At 48.3% G+C, this 24,836-nt stretch overlaps 1 protein-coding gene across 1 annotated transcript in view; it reads right to left on the bottom strand.

Moving 5' to 3' along the window:
• Positions 1-19,483, bottom strand: part of ST14 (ST14 transmembrane serine protease matriptase) — a 36,994-nt gene extending 17,511 nt beyond the window's left edge. The window contains exon 1 of the mRNA XM_037504346.2: positions 19,351-19,483. Within this exon, the coding sequence (XP_037360243.1) occupies positions 19,351-19,431 (81 nt within the window). The 5' untranslated portion in view covers positions 19,432-19,483. The remainder of the gene's footprint in view (positions 1-19,350) is intronic.
• Between the last annotated feature and the right edge of the window lie 5,353 nt (positions 19,484-24,836).

Here is a 24,836-nt window from a genome sequence, read left to right as displayed (position 1 = left end):
AGCCACTAGCAATCAGGAACAGGTGCGAATAAAGAATTCATACCTCTCCTTTTGCCCCTCACCTCAACTTTCCTCTGCACCTGTGTCTCAAATCTGGAGAAATCAATTCCCCAACCCTATGGAGGACTGGTGGGGTAGGGGGCTCTCTGTTTGGGATGTAGTTGTGGATCCAGGAATTTCTAACAATGCTCTCTTGTCTCACCTCTGCCTTCTGTCATATTCAAGCCCAGTTCCTGAACCTGGCCAAGGCTGTTATCAAAGAAATACTACAAAAATATTTTCAAGAACTGAAGAAAGGCATATATACATCTTTAAATCCAAAGGGCTTAGGGGTGGGGGTGAAAAAAAATTTAAAGGGCTGAGAAAAATAAATGAGAAAGTACACATAAGTGTGTCATGGCGACATTTCAGAACACCAAGGAGAAAGAGTAGATCCTCTACACACATTAGTCTAGCTTCTCTTCATTTCCCATATTTCATATTTTTTGTCATTTGGCTCTGTTGTAGGAATTTTTGAAAACTTGCTCCTGTAAACTTTCTAAGGAATTTTAAAAATAGTTTCACTGAGGCACAACTGACATAATATTTTTAAAGTACAACTTTGGGTTTATATGAATCCCATGAAACCATCACCATGATCAAGATAGTGAACATGTCCATGACCTTTGAAAGTGTCCTCCCCACCCTACCCTCCTGTTCTCCCTGATAACTTCTCTTGTACCCAAGCAACCATTCATCCACTTCCTATCAGTAAATATTAGCTATGGGGACCTCCATGGGGGCTTAGGGGCTAAGTTTCAGCACTATCACCTATAAGGCCTGAGTTTGATCCCCAACCAGGGAAATAACCCACATGGCGCAGCAGACCTCTCCTGCCACCCGCTGCTCCCCTCAGCAGTGTCCTTCGTCTGTCTGCCTGCTCTGCTCCCCGCTCTGGCTCTGGTGAATTCTCTCACCCTCCTGCGCTTCTGACTGTATCCAGTGCTTGTATAAATAAATAAATATATATATCTTTTAAAAAAAAAAGATTAGCTAGCTGCTACTACAGTTTCATATCAATGGAATTCTATGCCTGTACTCTTTTTTGTATGGTTTTCACTCAGCACAACGTGTTGAGGTTCACCCACAGTCTGTCCATGATGGTAACAGTGCATTCTTTTCTGCTGTTGAATCGTATCCCACTGTATGGACAGACAAGTCGTTTACCTATTCACCTACTGATGAATATTTAAATTGTTTCCAGTGTGGGGCTATTACAGTTAAGCTGCTATGAACATTCCTCAACAAGCCCTTTTACTGGCATATGATTTCATTTCTCATGTCAATACCTAAAAGCAGTGAGATATGCCTAGCAAGCTTGTATAACAGGTGTATGTTTAACTTAAGAAAGAAACTGCCAAATTGTTTTCCAAAGTGATTGTACCGGCTCACATTTCCATCAGTAGTGTATGGGGTTCCAGTTTTCCATATCCAACATGCACTATGGTCAGTCTTTTTAATTGCAGACTTTCTAATAGATGTTCCTTGGTATTTCATCGTCACTTTAAGTTACTTTTTCCTAGTGACTAATGATGTTAAACATATATTCATGTGCTCAATTGGTATCTATTTATCGTCTTTGGTGAAGTATCTTTAATTTTTCTGCCTGGTTTCTTTAATTGCTTAGGTTATTTTCCAATTACTGAGTTCTTTGTATACATTATAGATACAAGTCCTTTACAAGATATATATTGATGTTTTGCAAAGGTTTTTTCCCCCAACTCTGTGGCTTGTATTTTCATTCTCTTAACAGTGTATTTTTTTAAGACATTTATTTGTGAATCCATGAACTGCGGTGTAGCCCAGAAGTGCGGGGGCTGTAAGGATTCACCAGAGACAGAGAGGGGAGCAGAGAGGGTGGATTTACTGAAATACACTGCTGAGGGGAGCAGCAGGTGAAACAGGAGAGGTCTGCTGCACCATATGTGGGTTATTTCGTTGGCTGGGGATCAAACTCAGGCCATTGCAGTGATAGTGCTGAGGCTTAATCCCTATGCCACTAGGGAGGCCCTCTTAACAGTGTATTTTTTTTAAGATTTATTTATTTATGCATACAAGAGCTGGGGTACAGGTCAGAGGTGTGGGGGGTGAGAGGATTCACCAGAGACAGAGTGGGGAACAGAACAGGCAGACTGACTGAAATACACTGCTGAGGGGAGCAGCGGGCAAGTCAGGAGAGGTCTACCATGAGGGTTGCTTCCTGGCCGTCCGGGGGATAGAACTCATGCTACAGAGGCTGTGGACCGCTTCATAGGTTGCATCTTAACCCCTTGCGCCACCAGAGAGGCCCAACAGGATATTTTTAAAACATAAGTTATTCATGTTGATGACGCCCAATATGTCAAGTTTTTTTCTTATAGTTTGTGTTTTTGGTATTGTGTCTAAAAAGCTTTACCTGACCCAGGGCAACAAGAATTTTGTCCAGTATTTCTTTCTAGTAATTTTAGGTTTTATATTAGGCACTATAACCCATTTTGAGTTAATTTTTTATATGGTGCAAGGTATACATCAAAGATTTCAAAAATTTTTATTCTTTTCTCTTTTTTTTTTTTGTGGCTATCAATTGTTCCACTACCATTTGTTACAGAATATCCTTTCTCTACTGAATTGCTTTTGCACCTTTGTTCAGAAATCAGCTGAACATATTAGTGGGTCCATTTCCAGAGTCTATTCTGTTCTATCGACCTTTCTGCCCATGTTTATGTTAATACCATACTGTCCTCATCACTGTATCATTGTTAAGTCAAAAAATGACTCACATAAGTAAGTTTAGCCAGGTTGCAGGATACATAATCAATATACAAAAATCAATTGTAGTTCTATGTATTAACTGAAATTAAAACTGAAAAACTAGCAATTACAGTATCAACAATATGAAATACTCAGAAGCAAATCTGACAAAAGATATATGAAACTTGTGCACTGCAAAATATTACTGAGAGAAATTTTTAAAAACCTAAGTAAATCAAGCAATATTCCATGCTCATGGATCAAAAGACTCGGTCCTCTTTTCCTTTTTCTTTTTTTTAAAGATTTATTTATTTATGCATACAAGAGCTGGGGTACAGGCCAGAGGTGCAGGGGGTGAAAGGATTCACCAGAGACAGAGCAGGGAACAGAACAGGCAGACTGACTGAAATACACTGCTGAGGGGAGCAGCTGGTAAGACACGAGAGGTCTGCTGTGCCATGTGGGTTGCTCCCTGGCTGTTCGTACTGCAGAGTCTGTGGATTGTTTCATAATGTGGTGCTTAACCCCTTGCGCCACCAGGGAGGCCCAAGACTTGGTCTTCTAAGATATCTATTAAGGTGTCTATTCCTCTCAAGTTTGTCTATAGATTGAATATGATGTTGATCAAGCCATGAGCAGGCTTTTTTGTAGAAACTGGTGAATTGCTTCTGTAATCCATACGGAAATTTCACAGACCTTGAAAAAGAACAAAACTAGAGGACTAACATTACCTGATCTCAAGACTTATTATAAAGCAATGAATGGTATTTTATTTGATTTCAAAAATAATAAATTTAATTTGCAAGGGCAATACTTTGGTTTTTTGATGGTTATTTTTTTGAGCAGTCTTTTCTAATTTTGAGAATGCACTGCCTCCCTGTTCTTCCTGAAGATACCAACTCAATTTTTTTGCCTTTCGTTCAGTCTGTAGCTTTTCTTTAAATGTCCAAAGGTGCTTGATTATCTAATCATATTGAAAAGTAAAGTTAGTTAGGGTTTCCCTGGTGGCCCAGGGGTTAAGTCTCATTGCTACCATCATGATGGCCTGAGTTTGATCCCTGGCCAGGAAGATAACCCACATGGTGCAGCAGACCTTTCCTGTTTTACCTGCTGCTCCCCTCAGCAGTGTATTTCAGTACATCTGCCTGTTCTGCTCCCCACTCTGTCTCTGGTGAATCCTCTCACCCCCAACACTGATGACCTGTATCCCAGTTCTTCTATGCAAAAATAAATAAAATCTTTTTTTTAACAAAAATAATAAAAAAAGGTAAAGTGAGGCATTAGCTAGACTCTTAAGAGACTGGGTTATGTCTACATGTGCTAGGAGAAATATAACAAAATAGTAATTTATTATATTTATTTTCCATTTACAACTATTTTCTTTCAAAAAACTATTTAATTGCATAACAATTTTCTTTCCTGGTCTTCAGGATAACCCCAGGACCATTTATGACTGTACCTATCACTGGTCGCAGAGATTGGGTGGGAAGAAATGATGACTTTGCAAGATCTTACAGCCACTGGTGGCAGGTCCAGATTTAATCCTGGCTTTCTGCCACCCAGTGTAGTGTGGTCAGCTCCCCAAGCAGCACGTATTCAGGGAAATGGCGAAGCAAGCTCCTTGCAAGGGGAAGGTAGCCAGTAGCATGGACAGTGGTCCCTGCAGCCACCCCAGGCTTATCTTGGAGCAAGGCTATCAGCAGTGGGACTGGCTCAGTGGCAGGACCTTGGTCATCTCTGGTACCAGAATTGCCTTCTGCGTCCCACTCAGCCCAGAAACGCTGTTTAATCAGTAACTTCCCTGCTTCCTTTTATAGCCCTACTCTCGCCTCCACTTTCAGACATGTTAAAGATTGTCTTACCTACCCCAGTTGTTCTACAGATAAGGACAGTAGGACTGAGAGGGAGCCACCTGTCCAAAGTCACAAAGGCAGTGAAGTCAGTAAAGCAGCAAAGAACCACTCCCTCCAAACCCCTAAGCAGGGTTGCAGGCAGGCCGGCCTCCAGAGGAGGAAGTGGAGGGAACACCCCATGCACTCGGGTTTAACCTTGTAAACAACCGTCTCTCTCCACCGTCTTTCTCCACAGCCATAAGCCAATGGGAGAGAAAGTCTGCCAGAGCCTGTTTTGGCTTCGCCTTCCCTTTTCTCTTCAAGTAAACATGGTTTGCAGGTGCACATAACAAAACACACCTGGCTACGTGCTTGCTTAGTAAAAGCAGATGGAGGCCACACAACTCTCGTGGCCGCTTCCCACCAGCCAGCTCAAGTGAGCCTGACAGTCCCACACAGCACAGTGTGAGGCCTGCCTCGGACAAGAGAGTCAACAAGGGCTTCCTGAGGACAGACAACACAAACGGCCCCGGTACATGCAGAGTGGAGACCCTGGAGGGGTGAAGGCTGAGTCCTAAGAGAGTCCAGGCAAGGACAAAGTCGGATGATCACCACTCCCATCCAACAGCCTGGAGGGATAGAGGAGGTAGTTTGCAGAAATCCAGGAGGGGATTTCTGTTGTTTTAAACACACTCATGGAAGTGATGCAAATCCACCCCAAAGCCAATGTGGGACTACCTAAAAAATAAATTTTTTTAAAAAAGGGCCTCCCTGGTGGCACAGGGGTTAAAGTCTTAGCGCTATCAAGCTATCAAGCTATCCAGCTATCACAGGCCACTGTGGCATGCGTTCAATTCCCAGCCAGGGAGCTGACCCACATGTCGCAGCAAACCTATCCTGTCTGGCCCACTGCTTCCCTCAGCAGTGCATTTCAGTAGACCCACCTGTTCTGCCCCCCACTCTGTCTCTGGTGAATCCTCTCACCCCCTGAACCTCTGGCCTGTACCCCAATTCTTGTATGCATAAATATTTTTTTAAAAAAAATTTAAAAACATGGGCCTCCCCGGTGGCGCAGCGGTTGAGCGCTGGGTTGCGAAGCTGCCTGCGGCCTCTGCGGCGCCGGTTAGATCCCCGGCTGCTCCCCGGCCACCGGAGGAGGGTCCCACATGACGTGCAGACCTCTCCTGCCGCCCGCTGCTCCCCTCAGCAGTGTACTTCGGTCCTTCTGCCTGCTCTGCTCCCCGCTCTGGCTCTGGTGAATTCTCTCACCCTCCCGCGCTTCTGACTGTACCCAGTGCATGTATAAACAAAAAAAACAAACAAATAAAGAAAGAAAGAAAACATGCCTCTATATAAAAAAAAAAAAATTAAAAACACAACTAATTTAGAGTAGGAATTTGATGCTATAGGAAAGACACATGTGGCCACCTTACTCTCATTAAGTCACCAGGGCTTAAAGCTAAATTTTGAACAAACAAAACTGTGTCCAAGTCAGCCAACAAATCCTCCCATTAGAGGAACCTTCTGCGCCTCCAAACACACACACACACACACACACACACACAGAGATCTGTCACCGGGTTGAAACTCCCAATGGTCCTACCCTCCCTTGGCTCCAGGGGCCAGTAAATCCAAAGTTGTAAATTGCCACTGGTATCTCAGAATGTGGTCCTCACTAGAGAAAAGCTGCAGGTTGGTATGTTCTTATTTGCAAACAGTAAAAATGCTCTCAAAAATCCACAAGGTTCCAGGCCTCCCTGGTGGCCTAGGGATTAAGTCTCAGTGCTATTACTACTGCTATGGCTTGAGTTGGATCTCCGGCCAGGGAGCTGACCCACATGGCGCAGCAGACCTCTCCTGTCTTGCTTGCTGCTCCCCTCAGCAGTGTATTTCAGTAGATCTGCCTGTCCTGCTCCCCACTCTGTCTCTGGCGAATCCTCTCAACAACACCCCCACACCTCTGGCCTACACCCCAATTCTTCTATGCATAAATAAATAAATGTCTTTAAAAAAAATTCATACAAGATTCCAATCAGGAAGACAGAAGAAAAATAGCATGTCATGCCAGACTACTTTTTTTTTTTAAGACTGTTTCTCATTCGGCTGAAGTTGGGCGTGATCTTCTGGGAAGGCAGGGGATGAGTGGTCACTCAGAGTGCTGGGAGGGACCACGAAAGGACATCACATGACAACTATTAATCTGCTCCTGCCACTGAAGATGAAGGTCATGTGGGCACAGGTGATGTCACTGGCTGGAGACACAGGTGTGTTGCTCAGACTGAGACCAGGACAAGGGTGTCTGGGCTCAGGTGCCACTGCCAACTGCTGCTGGTCTGCAGCAGGTGCTCTTCACTTACAGGTTGGGTGACTCAGTGTCCCCAACACCAGACAGGACAGATTTCAACTTCATGAGGTCATCACCACCGCCAACGTATGAAAGCCATAAGATATCCCTGAGATTATGAAAAGGAGAAATGACAACATGAGCGTCTGGATGGCCTGCTGTAGAGAAGAGGCAACCGAAGCCCCTCAAACATCCCTTCTGGATCAAGGGGAAAGGCTAAGCCAACATCTCTCCTATGGCCACTCCCTGGCCAGAATCCCCAGGAACACGGATCAAGGCCACCAGACACGGCAGAGCGAAGGACAAACTCCAAAGACGAACGCTGTGTCTGTCACCCTGGGGAATGTGAGCACAGACTGTGAGTAGCGGGAGACACCAGAAGGAAAACTGGAGAAAGGTGTGATTTTCAAGTTGCTGAACATGAAAAGACCCTGTCTTCAGGCAGGAGGGGACCTGCTCAGGTGTGTCTCTCCACTAAATCAGCGCCCATGGGAAATTGGGGTGTCTGTGGAAAGAGAGCAGCCAGCCCAGGTGCAGACTCCCAGGCAGGGACCCCACCATCTTTCACCAGCACAGAGGACCCCTGATTTGTTCATCACAGGATGGCCAAAGGGACAAATAAGAAGGCAAAGAAAGCCTGTACTGGTATCTTCCACCTACTCACCAACCTGGGGCCAGTGATCTCACAAGAAACAGGATTCTCCAGCATCCCACAGAGGCCAAGGTTCCATTGATCCTACCACCCCAGCATTTCCCAGACTGGCCTAGTTGTGAAAAATATCAATAAAAACAGAATAAAGCAAACAGTGCTGGCTCAGCATCCAAATTCCCAAGCCCTGCTCCCTGCAGATTCTGATAAAGCAGGTCAGGAACACCGCGCTGGGAGAGAGGAGTTTAACAAGCTTTCCAGGTTATTCTTAGGAACTTGAAAGTTCGAGAAACGCCTCCGCCTATCATTTCCAAGAGGCTGTGGGCCCAGCTCACCCACTTCCAACACAGAGAGGAGCCCGCCCGGTCATGTTGGAGTTTCAGCTAGCCTATTTTAAGCAACCACCAGGATGCAAGGTTGCTTCCAAGCAGGGCTGCACTTTGCTTCTGCCTGGGGCACTCTTCCACTACAGGTGGGAAGCAACACCCAGAGGTCCCTGAAGCTGCCACCACATTCCTCAGACACACCCTCCCAGCTTTTCCCAGAACACACCACCTGATGCGGGCTGGACAGCTAGTGTGTGGACTCTCCAACCTCGCCAACTTGCCCAACCCTCTCACCCTGGCCCTTCAAACTTTTCCCTGTACTGGGCTGTCCCACCAGCAGGACCTGCTGCAAAATGGGTCCGGCTCCAGGGTCCCAAGGAGGATCCACTATCACCTGTGACCCCAAGTCATCTTGGGTAACAAAAAGCTGACCCACAGCCAGTAGGTTACTACTGAAGGAAATAAATCCAAACTCTCCCTGAAAGTCTCCTGGGGCCTGACTCAGATGCCATGGGTACTCTCATCGCAGAAACCCAGGGCTGCCAGCCAGTGCCTGACCCCTGTCGACTTCACATGCTCCCTCCCCAGTCCCTGCAACAAGACCCAGAAAGGGAGCAGAGACCCCAGATTCAAGTCTCTCTCCCTTTTGAGGGATTTGGATAGATATGACCTGGATGAGGGGGTCAAGGCTGAGACTCCTGAGTCACTGGGGCAACCATTTCTCACTGTGCCTCAGTTTTCCCTTCTTAAAAGTGGGTTAATAACCCCTTGCAGTCTACTAAGTAGAGGTGTCATAAAACATAATTAGTTGATTCCTGCTAATGACAGGGGCCTACCTACTATGTTGGTTCGGTTTTGATTTCCCCACCCACCATCCATTCAACTGCCCAAAGCCAAGCAAGCCCCATCCCTCTCCCCTGGTTTGGTAGAGCAGCCGGAGTTCAAGTTCAAACATTAAAACAAGTCATAACAGCGCACATCTAACATGTGGCCCTCAGAGTGTCCAGCAGGAGGAGGCCAGGCAGGCCCTCCAGAGGTAAATCAAGGCCTCCTCAGTCCACCGGCCTCCAGTCACTCTGCCTAATAGGGAAGGCCTCCTGGATTTGACCCTTTTCCATCCTCCTCTGGCGCCACTCCAGAAGGCAGGGACTGGTCAGAGGAAAGAAGGGCGCCTCCCAATGGCCTCTCCACCGCCCCCCCATAGCCAGAGGGCATTGGTTCATCAAAGCCAGCAAGGCTGTTGGCCACATCTGCAGTCTGGGCCTGTATTTACGTATCAAGTGCCCAGTTGTTTGTAAAGCATTTTCTAAAATGAAAATCTTATTTCAAATGCAATTTTTTTAAGATTTATTTATTTATGCATACAAGAGCTGGGGTACAGTCCAGAGATGTGAGGGGTGGGTGAGAGGATTCACCAGAGACAGACTGGGGAGCAGAACAGGCAGATGGACCGAAGTACACTGCTGAGGGGAGCAGCAGGCGAGGCAGGAGAGGTATACTGTGCATTGTGGGTTGCTCCCTGGCCGGGAATCGAACTCCTGATGCAGAGGCTGCTGATTGCTTCATAGTGCGGTGCTTAACCCCTTGCGCCACCAGGGAGGCCCTCAAATGCAATTTTTTACAGACCCTCAAAACTATAAAAAGATGAATGGTCTGGTTGAAACATCGGCAAGACCCAGAGGACTTCCAGGCTATTCTTTGAGACCCGATCCCAAAAGACTGTAAGTTTCAAAACTATCTAGTAAGCTAGTCCAACCTCAGGCAGGGAAAGGCAGCAGAGGATCTCGGGACTGAGGGCTCCCCAGGGTTTTGCACAGCTGGCTGAGGGAGGCAAAGGCCCCAGCAAACATAATCATTATTTCTGTACACTTTGTGTCATCTTAGGCATTTGTATTATATTTATCTCCAATTCTTACAACCCAGGTTCATTTTTCAGATGAGGAAATGGGCTAAAAAGGGGGCAACTTATCAAAAACTCAGATAGTGAAAAAGTGGCAGGGCTGAATTTCAGACCCAAATCTATATTCCAAAGTCAGTGCCCCCTCAGGCCTCTGCTGCTCTTCCAGTCTGTCCCCCAAGCCAGTACCATTTAACCCCGAAGTGGCAGAAGACAAGCAAGTGGCAGCTGAGAGACTAAGTGCCTTAAAGGGTACCCAGCACCCAGTGAAAGTCCACCTACAACAAACCCCAGTTCTTGCACTCAAGGGGCTAGCTCGCTGTGCCCACTGCTGTACACATAGGTTTCCATTCCTTCAACCCTGGTGTCTTGGGGTGCTGACACCCCCACCTCTGATCTCAGTGAGGAGACCCCCAAACTGGTAAGAAAGCTGGCCCCAAACTGTCTGCTCAAAATAACCCACCTCTGCCTTCTTTTGGGGTGTACAAAGCCCAAGGCTGTGTCCCTCCAGGAAACCTCCATGGACCTCAACCCACAAGCTTTTCTCACTGGGGCCCATGACCTACGCCACTCACTAGACATCATGACACCCCACTGCCACTCTGGACTCACCAGACAGTCCTTGTGGGCCAAGAGTCCCAGTCACCTCTCTTGGGGGCCAAGGGCCCCCATCTCCTCTATCCTTGTCCTTGCCCAGCGTGACCTAGCATTTGTAGACTGAATGAGTAAAGGGCTTCTCTCGGTGTGGCCAGATTTAGGAAGCCAACACAGGGCAAGCAGGGATAATCTCCCAGGCATCAGGAGCCAAAAAAGTTTCCAGACTTGTATCTCGGAGGAACTCTCTCCAGCCCAAGAGGGGGAGAGAATGTTCAGTCCACACCCCGGGCTATGCGGACAGCCCCCACCCCCAGCTTCCCAGCATGGGCCCAGGATATCATCCACTATCCCAGACCCCAGTAGTTTACACTCGCTAGAGCTCTTCTTCAGTTAAATGCTCCCCCAGGACACAAGCTCCTTTGTCATTTCAACCAGAGAATTCCAAGATCACTAGTGAGAAAAAGGGAGGGGGATTTCTAGATCTTAAGTGTGCAGAGGCCCCAGGGCCCAGCCACTCCCCTCCCCCTTCCTCCAGCCCCTAGTCACTGGACAAAGGGAACAGAAGCATCACCCTGCCTCTGAGCAAAGCCAAGCAAGTCCCCAGAAAATAAACAAGAAAAAGCAGCAAAGGCAGCACCGAGTATTTTTTGTTCTTTCTCTGCTTTTCACTGAGCCCACCTTCTGATTTCAAGGTTGGTGCTTTACTTAGTTATTGCAACTTTTAAGATTGTTGTAGATTCACAAGCAGTAGCAGGAAATAACAGGGTAGTCCCTTGTGCCCTTTGTCAAGTTCCCTCCAACGGTAATATCTTGTAGAACTAAAATCCCACGATCTCCACAACACTGGTATAATCCATGGACCTCTTTCAGATTCCACATGTGTGCACGTGTGCATGCATGAGAACATACTTAGTTTCACACAATTTTGTCACTGGTGAGGTTCCTGTACATCAATCAGCAGCCAAGAGTCCCAACAGCTCCAACAAGAGGATCCTGCCACTGCCATTTTGTAATCACACCCACCTCCCCCTACCCAGCAATCTACCTTCCAGTTCTAAAACCCTGTCATTTCAAAATGTCATATAAATGAATCATCCAGTCTATAATCTTTTGGGATTGCTAACTTCTTTTACTCAGCAAAATTCCCTGGAGAAACACTGCCTTTGTTTCATGCACCAAGTTTGCTCCTTTTCAGTGCTGAGTAGTATTCCATGGTGTGTCAGTACCAAAGTCTACCAAACCCTTTTTAATAGATGCTTTGGTAGACCCGGAAATCTGGAGAATTTAGTGGGGGAGTCCCCAAAACATGATTTCCTGGTAAAAACAGGATTCTTCTCCAGCTCCCAGACTTGTCAATGGACTGGGGTGAAAGGCCTGAATATGCAAAGAGGAAAGGCACCACCACTCAGGGAGGGCACCTGGGGCCCAAGTCCACAACTTGAATCCTGGGGAAGTAAAGGTTAACAGCCAGGAGAGAAGTGCAGAACAGAGTCCTTGGAATCAGATCCTTAAAGGAGGGATGATTTGAGACATCTTCTTGTGCTTTTGGGGCCATCCTTTGAGTAGGAAATAGCTTTTTTTTTCTTTTTTCTTTTTTAAAAGATTATTTATTTATACAAGCACTGGATATAGTCAGAAGTGCGGGAGGGTGAGAGAATTCACCAGAGCCAGAGCGGGGAGCAGAGCAGGCAGACCGACAAAATACACTGCTGAGGGGAGCAGCGGGCAGCAGGAGAGGTCTGCACGCCATGTGGGACCCTCCAGCACTGCAGAGGCTGTAGGCAGCTTCGCAATCCTCAACTGCTGAGCCACTGGGGAAGCCCGGAAATAGCATTTTAATTTAGCTCTCAGTATTAGGAAATTCTCCCCTCACCCAGCAGTGATCAGCATCACAATAATCCCTGAGCATTAGCATTGCAATGGAACCAGCCCAATTCATCCAGATCAGCAGAGCCAGAAACACTCCACTCTGGCATTCCTGCTCTCTGAGTTGGCTTTCTCAGGTTAATCATGCTCAGCTCCATCATGCAAACAAAGCACTTCATAAACCTCTGGCCATCTGGTTCCACCTCACTGTAGGCAGTATTCCCATTAAGCAAACATGGCACACAGAACTCAATAGCATAATCCAGAGGCCTGACCAGCATGGTCTCCACTGGGGCTATTAGTCAATGAGCTTCCTTATTCTGAATGCTCCATTTCTCATTAGCTGTCCAATAACACATTCAGTGAGCACATACAAATAATAAAAATACTGAAAACAATAATGATAGATTCACTTGATGAAAACCTATGCAGCCATGAAAAATATTTTGTCAAAGTGTTCCCCTAGCTCCTGAGTTCACCTCTGAGTTCATCTCAAGGTCAAACACCTGCTACTTAAAGGCAAGGGAGAATAGAGAGGGCTAGATCTTTGCTCCACAATCCCAGCATGGGTGAAGACATTTAATAAAAGTTTGATTAATTAATTAATCACAACCATGTCTTTAACTGCAGGCTAGGAATTACATCATTATTCCAATTGGGGGAAAACACGTGCCCATATCTATTCATATCATGTGAGTACTGGGATATACATAGAAGACTTATGAGAGAATATAAGCCAAATCATTTTTACAGGAGTTATGAATCTAGGAAAGAGAATTTCAGCAGAATTTCACTTTCTTCTTTGTACATTTCCATACTGTTAAAAAAGTTTTTCTAATTTTTATTATCAGAAAGGCCAACTTTCTTAAAGAATATATGCATAGGCAATATCAAGTTATCAAAATTACTTTGTAGGGTACCTCCCCCATTTTTTAATTTGTTCTACTTATTATGAGTTAGTCAATGTTTCTCTAAATATATACAGTAGCCTTTTAATGATAATTTTAAAAGGCACCACCAAATAAGAATATGGGGGAGGGAATTTGCTTTAGATTTTAGGGGAACCACATTACTTCCCTTTAACTGAAAGTTCTAGATCAACTGTGGTGCCAACTCTTCACTCTCCCCAAACTCTCACCTCCTGAGAGAAGGCAGGAGGTGACTTTTGTTCTGGTTGTGACGTTGGTGAGGTCAGCATACTACTTATCCTAACACAGATGGATACAAGTCTGTCCCTGGAGACCTTTCATACAGACTGTCCAGCTCCTTCTGACTCATTATCAAATCACCCAAGATCTGGCCTTTCCCGCCCAGTAGGATGTCATCTACAAAACTGATAAGCAAATATTACTAAAAATGGCACAAGACTCAGGAGGGACTCAGGACTCACTCTTCAGCCACAGTCCAGAGTGACTTGGATCCAAAAAAGGAACCTCTCCAGGACAAGCCCCCAGGCCTCTACCATGCGCTGAGCCTGAGCCACTATCCTCCCCAGAAATTATGTACATAACAACAAACCAGCTATTATGTTATGTACATAACAACAAACGCATGCACCAGTCCGAGTGGAAAGAGGCATGAAAAATGTAAACAACCTGATTTGTTGCCTTGAGTAGTGAATTATTTTTCATTTACAATTTTCCATTATGAGTTGTAATCACATGTATCATAAATAAAGCTACATTTTGTTCAAAGCATTGTTGACATGATTTCTCCAGCCCTGCTTTTGGTCTACCAGATGAGTAACCTCATCAAAAGGGGAAAGCAGACATGAGAGGTGTTTAGTGGACCTGCGCTGGCGCCTGGCGCTCCCCACTCTCATGTTTAATGATGTGGTCTAGGATTTTGCTGGGGATGCGCATCAATCGCATGGTCTTCGGAATTCAACTGTATAATGGTGGTGTGGTTAAAATCAGAATCTTTGAAGTCACAGAGATCTAGGCTGAACTCCTCCACTTCTAACTGCCTTGGGCCATAGCATAAAGCCTTTGAATCTCAGTATTGCCATCCATAAACTAGGCATTTTTCCTCCTGTAGTTGCTCTGAGGATAGAAAGTGAATTAGAGGGCACAGATTTAGTGACGAGTAGAAAAGATCATCAGAGCCTCCCTGGTGGTGCAAGGGGTTAAGCACAGCACTATAAAGCTATTCACAGCCTCTGCAGCATGAGTTTGATCCCTGGCCGGCCAGGGAGCTACCCACATGGCGTGGCAGACCTCTCCTGTCTCGCCTGCTGCTCCCTTCAGCAGTGTACTTCAGTCATCTGCCTGTTCTGCTCCCCACTGTCTCTGGTGAATCCTCTCATCCCTGTACCTCTGGCCTGTACCCCAGTTCTTGCATGCATAAATAAATAAATCTTAAAAAAAAAGAAAATGAATTAGAGGGCACATATTTAGGGACGGATAGAAAGATCATCATTATATTCTCCACCTTTTCACCAACATCATCATCACCATCTCAGAAGAGATAAAGGATCCAAGTTTTGACCGGTTGACCAACTATCACAAGGAGTCTAAGGTTCTGTTGCTAAACCCAGGTGGAATAAACAAACTCCCAAAATGTGAGAATCTAAGAATTTTAAATACCTGCTTCTAGAAAAGTCAGCAAGACCCAAATACCTTTCTCACCCTGCCATTTCTCTGTGAGAATCCTCCGAGAAACCCCAAGTGTCCCCTTCCCACCCCCACACTACCAAATGGTTATTAGAATTTTGCAAAGCCCCAAGCATATCAGAAGCAACCCAAGAAGAAGAATCTAGTTTCTTACCCAAATTTTACATCCCTTCCTGTGGCATTAGCTGACAGTCCTGTGTTGCACTGAGCTGATGTAGGATACAACAGAGCCGACCCACCTGGGTTCACATCCCAGTCCCACTACTGTTTTGCTCTGTGACCTTAGGCAAGTTACTTAGGCCCTCTGTGCTCCATTTTCTTCACTTATCAAAGGGTAGTAATAATAGTATTTACCTCGAAGAGGTGCAATACATGGTGTATGTTCAATAGATATTAGCAATAATTATTAATATTCTAAACACTCCACATGCACAATGCTAAAAGCAACATTTTGAGGACTCAGCTTCCTCGGGGCTCTTGCACACTCTCACGCCTCTTTCGAGAATAGACTTTCTTTCCTAGGAGACATGAGCCAACAACCTGGGCAGAACCACGGGCCAGAGAAGGAACTAACACGGGGGAACTCCAGGACCACAGTGGCCACCAGCCACGACTGGGCAGTCACCCCTGGGGAGCAGAGTGGGAAGCACAGGTGGGGAATGCTGTGATGACACTGGCAGCTTTCCAAGCAAGGAGCCTCTGGACCATCCACCCTGCGCTACTCCCAAGGTACCAGAGAACTCGGGCTTCCTATTTGGAAAGTTGGGCAGTTTTTCTTTCTCCTAAATGAGGACCATGAATTTCCGGGTCTTCCTGTCCCCTCCAGCAGCTGGGAGGTGAGTCCCCACCTAAGGCACATTCTTTGTTCCCCAGGATGCTTAGTACTTAGTATCTGCTCTGCTCTTTTCTCACCCTGCACACACCTCCTGGCACGTACTCAAGAAAGGCAAGAAATAAGGAAGCATTTCAAAGTTTTGTTTTGCTTGTTTCCATAGTATAAAGCATTACTGCTGTCTGAAGTCATTCTCAGATTCCAAGTAGTTTTGTGAACGCAGTACCCAACACAGTGAAAAAAGTTTAAAAATTGGGGGCCTCCCTGGTGGCACCAGGGGTTACGTGTTAGCACTATGAAATAATCAGCAGCTACTTCAGTGCGAGTTCTGTCCCTGGCCAGGGAGCTCTCATGGCACAGCAGACCTCTCCTGTCTCGCCCGCTGCTCCCCTCAGCAGTGTATTTCAGTCCGTCTGCCTGTTCTGCTCCCCGCTCTGTCTCTGGTGAATCCTCTCATACCCCGCACCTCTGGTCTACACCCCAGGTCTTGTATGCATAAATAAGTAAATCTTTTTTTAAAAAGTTTAAAAATTAAAAAGAAATAAAGTTCTGTTTTGTATGGTGGTGGGGAAGTGGGTGAGGACAGAGTAAGGTTGAGAGAAAGGGATGAGGAGCTGGGTCTCATGGTCTTGGCCCAAAATCTCCTTTTCAGAGAGGGATTTTTCGCATTGAAGGTGGATACAGGGAGGAAGCCTTCTGCAGAGGGTCTGGATGGTGGGGATGCTGAGATGACCTGCCGGGAAAGCTGGGATAGGCTTCCACTCGATGTTGGAGACCCCCACCACACATTAGAGATGGCCTCTAGCTGCTATCACCTACTCTGGTCCTCCAAGCCTCGTTAGAGGTCCCTTCCAAGTGGCCAACATGGGCTTATCCAGAATCTAGTACTTATGCAGAATTTAACGCTATCTGTCCCATACCACACTGGTGGTGGGGGGGGTGGAGTGGGTAGGGGTCCCTGCAGCCTGGAACTGTTGACTGCTGTTTTTCTCAGTGCCGTTGCCCAGCTGATGCTCAGCTGTTAGGTGGAGAAGTGAATGGATGGCCAGTTAATGGAGTGGACTCTCTGAATGGCCAGACCTGTTCAGCCTACTCCATAATACCTGGCCTGGGGGATATTGAGCTCTACCCGGGACAATCCAGACTTGACAAGAAACTAATGCCTAGCTATCAAAGCAGCTTCATAACCACCATTAAATATTCAACAGGGGCCAAGACACTGGGTGAGATGGGCTTCCCAGTTCTCATTAACACCCAAAGTAATTGGTATCTGCACACCTGCTCCCACACAGGCAAGGCTCACACTATGCCCAGATGACACATATGCATAAGGACCCTGGCCAGGGACAGAACTCATGCTGTAGTAGCTGCTGATTATTTCATAGTGCTGATGCTTAACCCCTGGAGAGAGTGGGGGACACAGAGGTGGCCCCTTCCTGCTTGATGGGAACAGGAGGGGGTACGGCAGGGGCAGCCTTGGGAAAGAGGCAGCCAGAGACAAGTGTCACCAAACAGCCTTTCTCCATCCCTGCAGGGATGGAAGTCACCAGGAAGAAGGAAGTCAGAAGCAACAGGGGCCCCCTTGGGGCCCAGCACGCCCCAGCCAGGTTCTGTGGCCCAAAGGCAGCAGCTGCACCTCATGGACAAGGAAACGGGCAAGGCAGAGTCTACAGACCTGGCGGCAAACCCACCAGGAAGTGAGATTTCTAGTGAGGCACGGGGTGGGGATGAATAGTTGGAGACTTCCTGCAACATGGGACCGAGCTTTGGACATGGCAGGGCCACTTCCTTCAGGAGGCACCGCGACACAGCTAATCTTGACACGTCTCGGCAGGGCTCTCAATGAGTATCCAGTGAAGGCCCAGGACTGGGGTTGTTGGGTTGATGGAGCATCAGGAAAACAACAAGCAAGGCCCACAGGAAGGAAGTGGAAGAAGTGGAGATGGCTAAGCTTCCTAAAGACAGGGAAAGAAAGCAAAGGCTCTCAGGTGACAGAAGTCAGCTGGCTGTGGGGCTTGGGGAAGATCTGGGTGGTAAGGAAACTCCAGGACCCAGCTCCCAGGATCAGCAGGGAACCTCCTAGAAAGGGGAGCTGGGGAATACAAACACCTTGGGGGGGTGGAAGGGAGAGAAACAGCCCTAAAATCACAGATACCACACAGCAGGTCCTCTGCTGAGGAGGCAGGAGCCCAGAGCCCCAGTAGGCAATTAACAGGGATTCATAAACAGAGCAATTACTGAAAGGAAAACAGGTGTCCTTCCGGGGAGGGCTGCCTCCCAGCAGGGCAGGGTCTCCACAGGAAAGCAGTCCAAGCCTCCAGGCCAGCTGCTGAGTCCAGCTTCCATCAGCAGAGAGGAAGAAATGGAGGAAAGAGGGCCAGCCCCAGATGCTATTTGTAGTGTGGGTAATCCCAGAACCTGATCTTCTGCAAACTCCCCTAAAATCAGGATGAATTGGAGATGTGTTTACTTGACACTGTTTCTGACTGTGGCCTGACAGAACAGTAGGCAGTAACTGGGGCAGCAGAGGATGTTACTCTACCCTGGAACAGCAGAAAATGGGGCGGGGGGGGGGGGGGGGGGGAGAGGAGGGGAGTGGTGAAGCTCCTGCACAAAACAGCTCCTGCCTCCAAGGCTGCAGAGAGCAGCCCTGGCCCGGTGTACATAGGTCTCTTCCAGAAAACCTGGAGCCTCCACTGGCCAGAGAGGTGGAGTCCCCTGCTAGTTGCTTTGGCACTGCCACCCAGGTGTGTCCTTCAACAAAGTATCAACCTGTCCCCAAGTCTGTACAAGAAGAGCTAATGTTTTGGGGATCTTTCTGCCCAACACCATTGCCCTCCTGCTCTGGTGTCTTCCAAAGCACCTGTGACACATGCCCCCACCTCCCTTCCCATAATCACCTTCCCAAGGGGCTCCATGGCCTCCAAGAGAAGCCCAGGCAAGCCTATCCTGGAGCCCTCAGCGCCAGGCTCTATGGCAACCAAAGGGCCAGTCTTCCAGTTGCCCTCTGCAGCTGTTGCTCAGTTGCCTTCTAGCCAGGGCAAAAAATAAAATTCCTGCAGAGGTCAAGGATGGCTAGGACTCCAACTCCCCACCCCAAAATCTCCCTTCCCAGCCCAGGTCACCCCTCTTGGCCCCTGGTTTGTGCACTAGCAGCGCGCGGTTAATGGAGGGTCAGAGACCGAGCACTTTTCTGAGGTCAGGGAAAGGACCCAGCGACAAGGAGGCGGGAGGAGAAATTCCGCGTCTCCAAGGACCCGAGGGTTCCCGCCTCCACCCCGGCTGGCTGGCGCGCAGCAGGGCAGGTACCAAAGGTTCGGCCAGGTACCCGCCGAACAGGTAATTCCACCTGCCGGCCGGCGCTCGGCGCAGATGGGCAGTGGAGCGGTTCCCGGTGCCAAGGACAAAGCGCTGCGCCGCAGGGGCCGGGGGTCAGGGGCCCGCGCGGCCCCAGCCTCAGCGCCCGCCTGGATCGCCCGACTCCTGGCCGCTCCGAGGGGCTTTCCGGGCCCCGACGACGGCCACGAAGCTCGAACCCCTCGCCGCCCTGCCCGGCCACAGCAAGGCCGGGGCCGGGGCGCGAGACGGGCACAGGCTGCCCAGTCCGGCCCCGCGCGCTCGCCCACCTCTAGCCCCGAGCTGTACTTGAGTCCCGCGCCGAAGTCCTTGGAGCCCGCTCCGCCCTTGCGGGCCCGATTGCTCCTCATGGTGCCGGCGACCGGTCGCGGGTCTCAGAGACGTGGTCCCCGAGGGCGCCGGGCTCCCATGGCCGCCGGGGCGCGGGGCGTGGGGGGCGCGGGGCCGCGGGGCGGGGGGCGCGCGGAGTTCCGGGGGCTGGCCCTGCGCGCCCGGCGGCCGGCGGTGGCTCTCGCCCTCTCCCTTCCTGTCCCGCGCAGGTAGTTTCAGGGTGTGGCCTCCCCGGACCCGCCCCGCCGCCCGGCCGCGCTCGCCAGCGCACCTTTCCCCGGCCGGCCGGTTCCTCCTCCCGCCGAGGCCGCGAAGGAACCACCCTCCCCGCCTCTGGTGAGCAGGAGCAGGCCACGCTCCTGCAGGGGATGGAGAACTAAGCCGAGGGGACGCGTTTGGGGGTGGCCAGGAGCATTAACTCTGCTTCGCACACACTAGGCGCTCGAAGCCGCCTGCCAGGAACAACAAAAGCTAAGCCGCTTGCTTTTTGTCTGCTGGAAGTGGCCCTTCCCTCTGCAGGACAGCCCTCCTGCTAACTTCCCTGAAGCCAACTTTGGTTTCACTTCCTCGGTCTTGCATCTTTCACTTCTCTCCACGGAGCCTCATTATTCCCCTCCACACCCAAACAAAACCCAGGCGCATTGGCCCAGCCTCCCCCTCCAGCCCTCACCCTCCTCCGCCTCTTGGTCAGCAACTGCCACTTCCAGTAACTGCCTCTTCTCGCTGGTGGGAGGCCTGCCTTCAGCGCTCCCGCGTGCGTCCCTGGGGACCTGGGTTGCCTAACCCAATGGTCTCTTAGCGGCTCCCAGTATCCTTCGCTGATCCTCAAATACGTGCCTGCTTGGATTCCTGTCCAACTTTCTGGCCCCTAAATGTCAGGTTCCCAAAGTTCCCTCTTCAATCTCCTTCCTCACTTTTTCCTCTGTGCTTTCTTGGCATCTCATCTCATGTCTTCAAACAGGTAAAGCTGCCTTCCTAGCTTTGGCATCATGAAGCAGTGCCATTTGTGCATTAACAATAGCCTGGGGACTTCTCCATTTGTGTTCTACTGGTACTGCGTGGTCAGCATATACTACTGTTGAATACTGGTTTGGGTGCTTGGATACAAAAATAAAATTAAAATCCCTACTATGTGGGGCCTCCCTGGTGGCACAGGGGTTAAGACGCAACCTATGAAGCTGTCCGCAGCCTCTGCAGCAGGAGTTCCATCCTCCAGCGAGCCAGGGAACAACCCACATGGCACAGCAGACCTCTCCTGACACACCCGCTGCTCCCCTCAACAGTGTACTTTGGTCAATCTGCTTGTTCTGTTCCCCACTGTCTCCGGTGAATCCTCTCACCCCCCACACCTCTGGCCTGTACCCCAGCTCTTGCATGCATGCATAAATAAATCTTTTTAAAAAAATCCCTACTATGCAATTATCAAACCCAAACTTCCTTCACAAATGCACCTATCTTCCACAGCCTTCTCTTAGTATGACACTATCATCCCCCTAAACTCAAAACCTTGGCTTCATCACCTTCGACCCTCCACCCCTCTGCATCTCATATTCAATTAGTTCCATATCTGGTCAAGTCTTTCTCTCCATTAGCTGATATGTACTGCCACCATTAAGAAAATCCTTATTCCAGTCCATATTACCCTTTTCCTGGATTTGTGTAAAAATCGGATGGATCTACTGCTTCCAGTTTGCCGCCTCTAATCTCTCCTGCACATGCAATTGTGTGAATCTCCCCTAAGCATAATTTCTTTTTTTTAAAGATTTATTTATTTATGCATAAAAGAGCTGGGGTGCAGGCTGGTGGGGGGAGGTGAGTGTATCCACCAGAGACAGAGTGGGGAGCAGAACAGGCAGATCTACTGAAATACACTGCTGAGGGAAGCAGTGTGTGAGACAGGAGAGGTCTGCTGCGCCATGTGAGTCAGCTCCCTGGCTGGGGATCGAACTCATGCTGCAGTGGCTGCAGATAGCTTCATAGTGCTGTGACTTAACCCCTACAGCACAGTTTCTTTAAAGCCTCTCCTGGCTCAAATCCAACCTCCTTAGCCAGGTTTTCACAATGGGATCTGTCTTCCTTTGCCATTATTCCTCCAGCATCCCTATCTGGTCCTCTTCAGCCAGACCTACTGATCTTTGCACTTTTCCTGATGCTTCTCATGCACTGGGAAGCCCTTCTTCACACTTATCTCTGCTTATTGGAACAGACTGGGTCTATAGTGTTTGGTTGGCAACTCCACTGAGTGCTGCTAGCTTACTGCCTTGTGGGGGCAGGCTGCGATTGTGTTCCCTTTGAAGGTAGGTGTGGCCACATGGCTAGCTGAGGCCACGGAAATGTCACATGAGGGGGATGTATGGCACTTCCAGTAGGAGCACAAGGAGGTAGTGCATAACTCCTGCACCTTGCCTTCTTCCCCGGCAAGGTGATTCTGGAATCACCTTGGGACTTGTTAGGATAAAACCTCTGTCACACTGTGACCCAAGAGGTTACAGTGAGGGGAGACCTGCTGCTGTGTGTTGGAGGTAAAGTATGACTGAAAAGGAAACTTTGGGTGTCAAGCTGCTGAAAGAGGAATGTTGATTACTGCAGCAGACCTATCTCATCCTAACTGATGTGTTCCCTTGTTCATAACATTTTCTCTTCCCTCCAAACCAGAACTAGGTATATTTGTACCTCTCCCATGGAATTTATCACCTTTTCTTTGCATTTGTCTTACTCATTTGGAGTCTTCAGTCTGGCACAACAAATTGTGTCAATTTAATAAATGGAAAAGAAACCAGACTAAAGCATTCCAAAATTCAAAAGAAGGTACTGAAAAATAATTTTCTGCATATTAGGACAAAGTGGCCTCTGGCAGTTGGTAGGTACCACATTGGTTTACAATTACCAGTGGCATGATACACTTTGATTAGGGTAGAGGATTAAGAGTAACATACATGGGATGGTGCCAAAGGCATTGGAGCCCGCTGTTCTGTTATAAAGAGTGTCATAGTGTCACCCAGGTTCCTAGAGCATCATCTTTGTCTCATGGAGCTAATAGAAGCTCATAGAAGCTATTCAGTTCCATCATTTGAATGCAATACATATTCGGTGCATTTATTGCAAATCCAGATTAAGAGAAAGAGATGTAGCTATAGCCCTTCCACCCAGGATCTTTGTGTCATGTCAACTTACCAAGTGCATCTATGTGCACAGCAGAAAAATATACAATCTTAGAGCATTCCATTAAATCCAGTTGGTTTAGTCCTCATAAAATTATGATATGTGAGGCTAGTGCTTTATTCCTAAATTGTAAATGAAACCCAAGAAGCCCCAGAAGCCCCAGGCTCAAGATTCAGATATGCTGGTCATCTTACTCATTTTTGCAACAACATTTAGAGCACTCTTATGTAATCCAGGAAAACTGAAATATCCTTAACATAATCTCTAGTTTCTGGGAGATTGAGGAAGAAGAGATTAAACCTTGAGAAAGTTCCATAGCTGTGATATTTTAACTGAATTTGGATTTCACTGGGAGAAGGAGACAGAGGGTGGAATAAAGTGGAAAGGACTGAGGCTGATGGAGCAGCACCTGAGGCCAGGCCAGGCATGGAGGGCACTGTGCTGTGTAAGGGTGGGCGCTGGTGGTGGGGGTGGGGGGTGCTGCCTTTCCATGTGGCTGCTGAACAACTGGTCTTTAGAAAGTGTATTTTTACCTGCCAAAGGAAGTAAGTGCTAGAGCTGCACCAGCATCAGAGCAGATGTGGCACTAGGTGCCAATATGTGAACTTTGTTCTAGAATTAGCTACATTCGCAGATGACGGCTCCATAACTGGCTCACTGGGCTTTACGCTGTTCCTCCAAACCTCTCCCTCTCTTGTTTGCAGACTTGTCTTCCCGGAATAGGATTTGCCTGCAGCCTGGCACCATCTGTTCTGACTGGGTTTGTCCCCTGCTCTCATGTCTTGGGCAGTAGCAGAGCTCTGTGATTCCCAATCTAGTCTGAGTCTACCTGTCATGGCCCAAGTTCAGAACTCTCCCAAGTTCTCTAGTGTCTAAGTCTTTGGGCAGGTCACACTTGTATACTCTCCAGGTAGCTCTGGCCATGTAAGGTAGAGAGGCCTCCTGTGACCTCCCCAGCAGCCTGAGGCCTGAGGTCAGGAAGAGGACGACTAGAGACCAGAGAAGAGACAAATGGGACCGGGAGTGTTTGGGGGTAGGAAGGGCCTGGTAACCGGGCTGTGCTGCAGGTAAATGACATGGACCTCAGGCTGAATCTGGTCTGGAACCTGGATTTATCCCTCTATGTCTGAGAACCTGGCTCCAGCCTTTAGGCTTCTGTTCTTGGGTCTCTTTATTTAGGATTTAGGATTAAAAGCACTTTCCTCCCATAACTTTATGAGGATGAAGCCAAACAAGTTTACTATAATTACCTTCGGCTCTCCTTCTCCCACTGTCTCAGTACGCTGACATAGCTCAGTGATGTCAGTGATGCTGGGGGTCTTTTCTTTTTTTTTTTTGGTGGGATCCTTGCCGGTGGCCTGGGATTGAACTGGTGCTGCAGAGGCTGCGGGCAGCCTCGCAACCCAGCGCTCAACCGCTGCACCACCAGGGGAGGCCCGATGCTGGGGGTCTTAATCTAGATTCGCAGTAAGGGGCTTCTCTGGTGTCACAAAGGGTTTAGTGTCAACACTATGAAGGTAGCTGCAGCCACTACAGTAAGAGTTCGATCCCGGCAGGCCAGGGAGCAACCCACATGGCGCAGCAGACCTCTCCTGACTCACCCGCTGCTCCCCCAGCAGTGTATTTCAGTCAATCCGTCTGTTCTGTTCCCCACTCTGTCTCTGGTGAATCCTCTCAACACCACCCCCACACCTCTGGCCTGTACCCCAGTTATTGTATGCATAAATAAATCTTTAAAACAAATCATTTCACAGTAAATCTATATGACATACTAACATCTTCCTAGGGACCAGTGGTATTTGTTTGCTTGTTTAGGTATTATATATCTTGACTTTGTATTAATTTTGTATTAATACAAAATTATTTGATACAAAATTGTTAATTCCCTGGCCTGGATCGAACTCATGCTGCAGTGGTTGCAGATTGCTTCACAGTGCTGCGCTTAACCCCTTGCACCGCCAGGGAGGCCCCTATTGCTTTATTTTTTAAAAAAGATTTATTTATTTATGCTTACAAGAACTGGGGTACGGTCAGAGGCGCAGGAGGGTGAAAAGATTCACCAGAGACAGAGTGGGGAACAGAACAGGCAGATCAACGGAAATACACTGCTGAGGGGAGCAGCAGGCGAGTCAGGAGAGGTCTGCTGCACCATGTGGGTTGCTCCCTGGCCGGGGATTGAACTTGTGCTGCAGAGGCTGCCGATAGCTTCATAGATTGAGTCTTAACCCCTTGCGCCACCAGGGAGGCCCTCCTATTCCTTTAT

The sequence above is a fragment of the Talpa occidentalis genome, unplaced genomic scaffold (genome assembly GCF_014898055.3).
Source record: "Talpa occidentalis isolate TD23 unplaced genomic scaffold, MPIMG_talOcc4v2.1 talOcc4.12, whole genome shotgun sequence".
In the NCBI taxonomy this organism is placed as follows: domain Eukaryota; kingdom Metazoa; phylum Chordata; class Mammalia; order Eulipotyphla; family Talpidae; genus Talpa; species Talpa occidentalis.
Note: the sequence above shows the minus strand (reverse complement) of the source record. Positions and strands in the feature narration are given on the sequence as shown.